The sequence below is a fragment of the Hippoglossus hippoglossus genome, chromosome 3, assembly GCF_009819705.1.
Source record: "Hippoglossus hippoglossus isolate fHipHip1 chromosome 3, fHipHip1.pri, whole genome shotgun sequence".
NCBI lineage: Eukaryota > Metazoa > Chordata > Actinopteri > Pleuronectiformes > Pleuronectidae > Hippoglossus > Hippoglossus hippoglossus.
In genome coordinates this window covers 17509814-17517330 of record NC_047153.1, presented here as the reverse complement: position 1 = coordinate 17517330, position 7517 = coordinate 17509814, and the positions used below count along the sequence as shown (strand labels likewise).

The 7517-nt window shown below is 42.2% G+C and overlaps 1 protein-coding gene across 2 annotated transcripts in view; it reads left to right on the top strand.

Moving 5' to 3' along the window:
• The first annotated feature begins 424 nt into the window (after window positions 1–424).
• The window catches only part of LOC117756771 (CUB and sushi domain-containing protein 1-like), a 380356-nt gene continuing 373263 nt past the window's right edge, over window positions 425–7517 (top strand). For both annotated transcript variants that reach the window (XM_034577551.1, XM_034577542.1), the window contains exon 1: window positions 425–1011. In XM_034577551.1, coding sequence (XP_034433442.1) covers window positions 891–1011 — 121 coding nt within the window. In that variant the 5' untranslated portion in view covers window positions 425–890. The remainder of the gene's footprint in view (window positions 1012–7517) is intronic.

The following is a 7517-nucleotide window of genomic DNA, read 5'->3' as shown; positions in this document are numbered from 1 at the left end:
CTCCTTTCTTTCTCCTTAAATTCTTCTCTCTCCCTCCATCCCTACCTATTTCTTGAAATCACTCCTCCCCCCTCTTTTCATCACTCTCCATCTCCCTCTCTTACTGCCTATACTGAAATCTTTCCCTCTTTTCTTGAACTTGCTCCTTTTCTTCCTCTGTCCTCCCTCTGTCTCTCCCTAAATCTCATTCTTTCCTCTCTTGCCCCTCTCTCTTTTCTCCCTCCTTTCCCCTCTTAACCCTTCCTCCCTTTCCCCTCACTTTCTTCCAAGTCTTCTATTTCCCTTCTTTCTCTCTCCATCCCTCCTCCACCGTCTCTCACTTTTCCTCCCAGCCTCTTACTTCGACTAACTCACCTCTCCTCGCCTCTCTCCCTCCCTGCCTCTCTCTCTCTCTCTCTCTCTCTCTCTCTCTCTCTCTCTCTCTCTCTCTCTCTCTCTCTCTCTCTCTCTCTCTCATGCTTTCTACCCGTCTCTCCCTCTCCCTCTCTCTCAGTCGTCGCTCGCTCGCCGTGCTGTGCGGACCTACCTACCACCTCTCTCCTCTCCTCCACTGAATCTCTTCATCTCTCTCTCTCTTTCCTGCGCTCCACCGGTCTCTGCTATGACAGCTCACACCAGCGGCGTGTTGCCCGATCTCAGACCGTCAACCCGTCACCGGTTATCCCGTCCACACGTTAACATGGACATGTGTGTGTGGGATATTCGTGATTGATCCTCGGGTGTGATCTTTTTTTTATTTTGTTTTTTTTTATACATATAAAAAGAAGAGTAAGGAGGAGGGGGGCGGCCGTCCTCTTGTACCCCCCTCCGCTTCCTTCAGCCAAGCAGAGCGGCGAGGTGGGGATCAGGCTTTAACATTAAAGCGAGCTTGGATTTTATTTAACAGCAAAATGACGGATTGGGGAGCGACCGAGCTGCTGCTGCTGCTGCCGATGAGGGGGAGGCTGAGACGCGACCTCCCGCTTCTCCTCCTGCTGGGGCTCCTCATCGGGGATCTCTCCTCGTCCAAGGGTGAGTTTGGGAGGCTTTCGATTTGTATGGCTCGTGTGCGTGTACGTGCCCGCGCGCGCATTCATGCACGGACGGGATCAGAATATTCGCAGGTCGGAGTCAGGGGAGGTGGATAATTCCTGCAGTCGTTTCTGCCGACTGTGCGTGTGTGCGTGTGCGTGTGTGTGTGTGTGTGTGCGTGTGCGTGCGTGTGTGTGTGTGTGTGCGCTATAGAGAGTTGCGTATGTGCGCTCTGCTCTGGATATGGCGTGTGTGCGTCTTTCTGTGCGTGCGTGCTCGAGATACTGAGTGCAAACGAGAGAATAAGAGCGCGCCTATACGCACACACATACACACACAGGAGCTCGGTGTGTGTGCTTGGCGTGTGCGTGCGCGTGGAAGACAGTGTGCAGAGTGCAGTGCCCAACTTGGACACAGCATCACGTCTGGGAAACAGTGCAGGCATCCTCATCAAAATAAATAAACCAGATTCCATGTGGTCCTGTCCCAAGTGTACACAGCAAATAGCTCGCAGCCAATCCGGTTTGGTGTAGGAGGCGATGCTCGGGCGGGTTTAACTCAATAACCTGTGTCACAGAAAACCGAAGTAAGCCGAGACTGGACAGAGTCTCACAGACGGGCACGGGGTGAAATTGTCATCTGCGGGGCATGTAGAGAGGAAACACCACGCTCGCAGTGAAACGTGATTTTTGTGGAGTCACTCTCACTGAGGAGCAGTTGTCTCAAAGCCCGTGGAGAGCATGACGAGGATGGATGCTGTGTGCCGGGAGCCCAGCGGGTCTGGGATGGTGGGGATTTTGCGGCCGTGGAGGTTTGCCCACGTTGTAGAAGGACGGAGAAGAAAGTGTTAACATTCCGCTCGTTCGGTGGGAGCGTTACTGTTTATCAATAGCTTCTCTGTGTGCACTTCTCCTCCCTCTCTGTCTCAATGCCTGTCCCTCTGTATTTCTCACTTAATCTACTCCCTCACACACGCACACACACACACACACACGCGCACACACACACACACACACACACACGCGCACACACGCGCACAAACCAGTCAGGTCTTTCCCTCTGCGATTAAGAGGAAAATAGTTTCCAACAGTGTTAAGATTCCTGATAATTGTTTGTGTGTGTAAGTAACAGTTTTTTGTGTTACTCCTCCTCAGTCGCTGGGCTTCTACATTGCTGTAGAGACAGTTTTCTACAGTGTGTTTAGATTGTGTGTGTGTGTGTGTGTGTGTGTGTGTGTGTGTGTGTGTTTGTGGCTGTTATCTTTATTCTCTGCCAGCCTGTAAAACTGGAAAGAAAGGGATTTGTGTGATTGTGGGAGAATTGTGAATGTTGATGAAAATGATGATGGTGCGTTTAAGCTGTTTATGATTGAAGCAACTGCTTCTTATCACCTGGGATTTATCTTTCACATCGGTGTGTGTGTGTGTGTTTGTTTCCCCTCATTGTATATCAGCTTCATAATCTGCATTTTTCCCGTTAGTTTTTTTCCCCACCGTAAGCAGATTTTATATTGGCTGCTTTTGTTATTCTTCTCAGTTCAAACAAAAATAGTAGAGTATGAAGTGTAATTTACCTGCCCAACCAACAACAACACAGAGACCCCTATTATGGCCACACATAAAGTCCTTTAGTATTATTCCACATTATTACAGTGGGATACGCAGCAGACCAGCAGCTATTTGGTGGAGCTAAACACACAGAGACGGAGTCTAAGACTAAATTAAAGGGCAGACAGACAGACATCTGGAAAGACAGACGGAGGTTAGCAATAATTTATTCGATCAAACCTCAAACCCCAGATGGTTGTCAGCCTCTTAAATCCGATGTCGCTTTTCAAATTCCACTACATAACAAATTATTGATTGTCTCGAAATGTCATAAAAAGTCACATGTCTTCAGACACAAACTGAAGAGCAAATATAAGAGCCAGGCATGCAGCGTCGAGATGGAGAACAAAGTTTGACGAAGCTTTCTGGACGCTGGTGATTATTAGCGCTGTATCAACTAAAGAAAATTATTACATATTCTTCAACCAATTGATTGGGCTGGATAAACTAAATTTGCCACAATACGCCAACTGCATTGTATCTGGTAGCCTTGTTAGCCTAAATCAATTATAAACAAACATAGTATTTAGGGCAAATGAAATAATTGAACCTAATTATTAAGCCAAACATATGGTAACACAAAGTTGATGAAGTATCCTGACGCAGATGTTTTTTGATGATGTGCTTTATGGGTTGCTGAGCTGTTTGCACTCAACTTTTGGTGCATCCGTCTAAACAAGATATAGCCTCAGTGTCTTCTATGATATGGTGTCAAATATTGGAGCTAACTCCACTCTACAACATTTATTACATGTTAAATAAGTCAGATCCATAGCTTTTCATTCCTTTAGTTGAGAACATATCGACCGACGAACCTATCAACCAGTGGAACGGGAGACTGCAGACCTAGTGAATATTTTCCATTATTTAACATTAGAAAGTTTGTTGAAATCCATTCCTCTTCACTGTATAAAGATCTCTTTGTTCTGACTCTGACATTGTTATTTAGGACTTTTTTTTTTGATAATCACCACTCAAATAACTGAATTAGATGGTCTGGTGGAGAAGTTATGTAATCTCTGTGTGTGTGCGTGTGAGTGTGAGTGTGTGTGTGTGTGTTCCTGTACTTATGTCTTTGTGAGCCGTTCCTCACTTTTTCAATGGGCTGATTGAGAGTTAAGACTTGTTTTTTGGGTTAGGGTTAGAACAAGTGTTAGGGTTATGCTTTTAGTTTGGATCGTTAAGGTTAGGGCAAGGGGCTGTGGAATGTATTATGTCAATGAGTGTCCTCACCAAATGCCTTGTATACCATTAAGTAGTTAATTCTGTACACTTTAATTATTAGTCAAATACTCAATTATTATTTTATTTAAAAATCAAAACCTTCGATTAGGTAACAAAAGTTAATTGATTTTAATACATACGTGTGTTAGTTGCCAATCATGAATGCATATTAGATGCACATGTAGACACAAAAATAGATGCATGTGGCCTGTACTGTTCCAGTATTTATACTTTATACTTAAATTAAGCTGCTTCTCTGCTACCAAAAGATAAGACTTGGAGAAACAAAACAAACTCATCAACAGGTTGTTTCAGCCAAGAAACATTCAAATGTCCAACTGTGATGATGATCCACTTAAACTCAGCTAGTGCTTATATAATTAATACAATGTTAACTACAGTCTACAGGGAATGGAATTAAATACACTTTGCTGCGAGCTCAAACCCAAACGCACACACAGAATGAAATAACATGTCCGAGAACTTCATTTTTAACTTTCGACTATGAATCGCTTTTTAAATCACTCACACACAAACTCACTGACATAGGCCTACGTGGGACACACACACACACACACACACACACACACACACACACACACACACACACACACACACACACACACACACAGTAGGACATTACAGTGACTTATTTTAATTCCCTTTTCATTTAGGACTGATTAAATGTCTCTATTTCCGACCATGCACACGGTGACAATTAGCCGACATTGAATCGATGCCAAACAACAAGATATTGGAACTTGCTGTCTGTCCCCCCGTCTGGCATACTAATATGACACACATGGGAAACACACAAACCCTCTCTCTCTCTCTCTCTCTCTCTCTCTCTCTCTCTCTCTCTCTCTCTCTCTCTCTCTCTCTCTCTCTCTCACACACACACACTAATTAAAACAGAGCTGTCTGCCCAATCCAAATTCACTGTAGGTCTACAAAACTGAGGGAATGAGACATAAAGGAGAAATGTGAAATGTGTCAATGAATCTAGTGAAAATTCAGACGGCATAATAAAATGTGAAAGAAATAAATTGATGTGTGTGTCAGACACTGATTAAAAATTCATTCTTGACCTTGGGGACACATTTAGTGTGTGTGGTAGATATTCTAAATAGAGGATCCACTTAGCTCCTTTAGCAGCTTTTGACAGGAGGCCAAGGCCTTCTTCAGTGAATTTCCCCAATTGTCGTGATCTTCCCTCCATATGTGACCACCTGCTATCACATGACTAAGGTCATGTGATGCCACCTGCACATTCCATTCACTGAAGAAGGATGTGGGACTAGATACATTAGTGGATCATTTGTTTATATAATCCCCCACATATAGAGCATTTGAGAAGAATAGAATACTCAACTTAAAGTCATCCTGCTTTAAATATTTTTACTAAGAGTCATTCAAAGACTATTCATTACATCTTTGATCTTTCTTATTATCTCCTGTTTTACAGACATATATCCAAATAGAAAACTTAGAATAACAAAACGATACCTGAAAATAAGGACAAAGAAACCAAATATTAATTAACAAAAGATGAATAGGGCAAGCAATTAAAGTCCTCTCATTAAGAATTCAACAAAAACTGTTTAAAATATTATAAATGCTTTTATAACAATCTAGTATAGTTGAATGCATATACTCTTTTAATTAATGTATTTGTCAACAGCTTAAACTTAACTTAAACTTGTGGCTACCCAAATGTGTAAAAACAGATAATGAATTACATTTTGGTAAAATTCATTTGTAGTTCTATAAGCAATGTTTTACAAAAGATCGAATTGTTGAAAATACTTTGTGACATTACATTATTGAACTTTAATGTATATATCATGCCCATGACTACATTATTATCGAATGTTTCTACTGCTCTTATAAAGACTAAATGGTAAAACAAAAGTGATACTGAATGTATTGAATTGTAGAGCACCTGGGTTCAAAGATAGGTGAGGTTGTCCACGAAGAACAAAACACAAATTATCAGATAATTAGAGTATATACTTTGAAAATCAATAATTGATATATTGATGGTGTAACTCAATCAGATGTTCGTATCGGTCCTGATTCTCATGAGAACAACGTGTTAATGATACTTTCCTTTGTAGCTTTAAATTCAGTTGTGTGTGAGTGCTGTTTGTCTGTGTGCACGTTTGTGTGGGATTCCTTATGGATAAATGTGTGTTCTTGTGCGTGTGTATTTTGTAACGATTTTCTGCTTCTTGTATACGAGAAGCATGGGAGCACTTAAAACTTTCACCTTTACGTGGGAGAGACAGACTAAAAGGTGGGCACACACACACACACACACACACACACACACACACACACACACACACACACACACACACACACACACACACACACACACAGAAATAGTGAAATTTTCCTCTATGTTTTCTCCTCGGCCACATTGAAAACCACAAACAATTCTCGAGAACAGAGCAGGGGATACTGTGTGTCTGAGAGTGTGTGCTTTCGTGAGATATCTCATTGAGTACTGACGATGTTCAGGTACTTCAGGGTCCTTCTAGCTGTCCAGGGAGACCAGAGAATACACATACACTTCAATACAGTTAACTACCTCAGAGCACACAGTTCAATGGAGAGCAAAGAGGTGGTGTGTGAACGAGAAGAGAAGAAGCTGCAGAGAGGAGGCTGCGGACAACTGTAATGAACACTGGAAGCTGTGAACCATTTGTTTTTCATCCTCTCAAGTCTGACATTTAAATCTAGCAGGTACTATTATACATGCAGGACATATGAAGTAAAAAAAAAGTGCTGCTGTTAGTGTCACAGATTAGAATTAACCATCAGAGGACACGCAAAGTATACATGGGAAATTATTATGCTCGTGAAGCTGGAAAAAAAAGTATTAAGCCCTTAAAAATGTGCAAGTGATCCATCTTTATAGTATTCAAATGACAGAACTTTTAAAAGAGCTGTGGCCTACATACAGGAGACTAATACAGGGGAAGGGCCAAGTGAGAGACACCCACACAGAGGGAAGGAGAATATGTGTGAAGACGGAGAGAGAGAGAGAGAAATTCAGATAGGGGCCGAGATCAGAACGAGTGTGTTAAAGATGGAAAGGAAGCAGAGGCGCTGCTGTGCACTGACAGACAGAGCGAAAAAGAAAATTAAAATGTATTCCCCAGCACACGCGATTAATCAGGAATGACTTTTCCATCTTGTGCTGCTCAGCTAGTAATGTCTGGCATTAAGTAATGACATCATAACCCTGTCCGCCCTGAATTTATACCTCAGATATGGAGGGAAATCCGCTGTGCTGACCTGAAGGCAAGAGCAAACAGGGCTCTAAAATCTGTTGATATTAATGCCTGGACTCAAATATTTCATGCCTGCTGTAAATACTGCATCACACACTGCAGAGTCCTGCATCTATCTGTCATCTAAAATCAGAGAGGAGAGCATGGAGAACGGGAAATAAAAGAGCATGTGTTTGTCATATGAAATGACCGGACTTGAAATTATGAACGTCATAAAAGTGCTGTTGCATTGCTGGTCCAATTGTGTCTTACCAGCCATTAGTATGCCTGAGTAAGTGCCGTGTCTACTTAGCTGTCAGGCTCTTTCTGAACCACCACGTTAGTGTATATATATATATTTATATATATATAGATATATAAATTCTTTTCTCCTGAA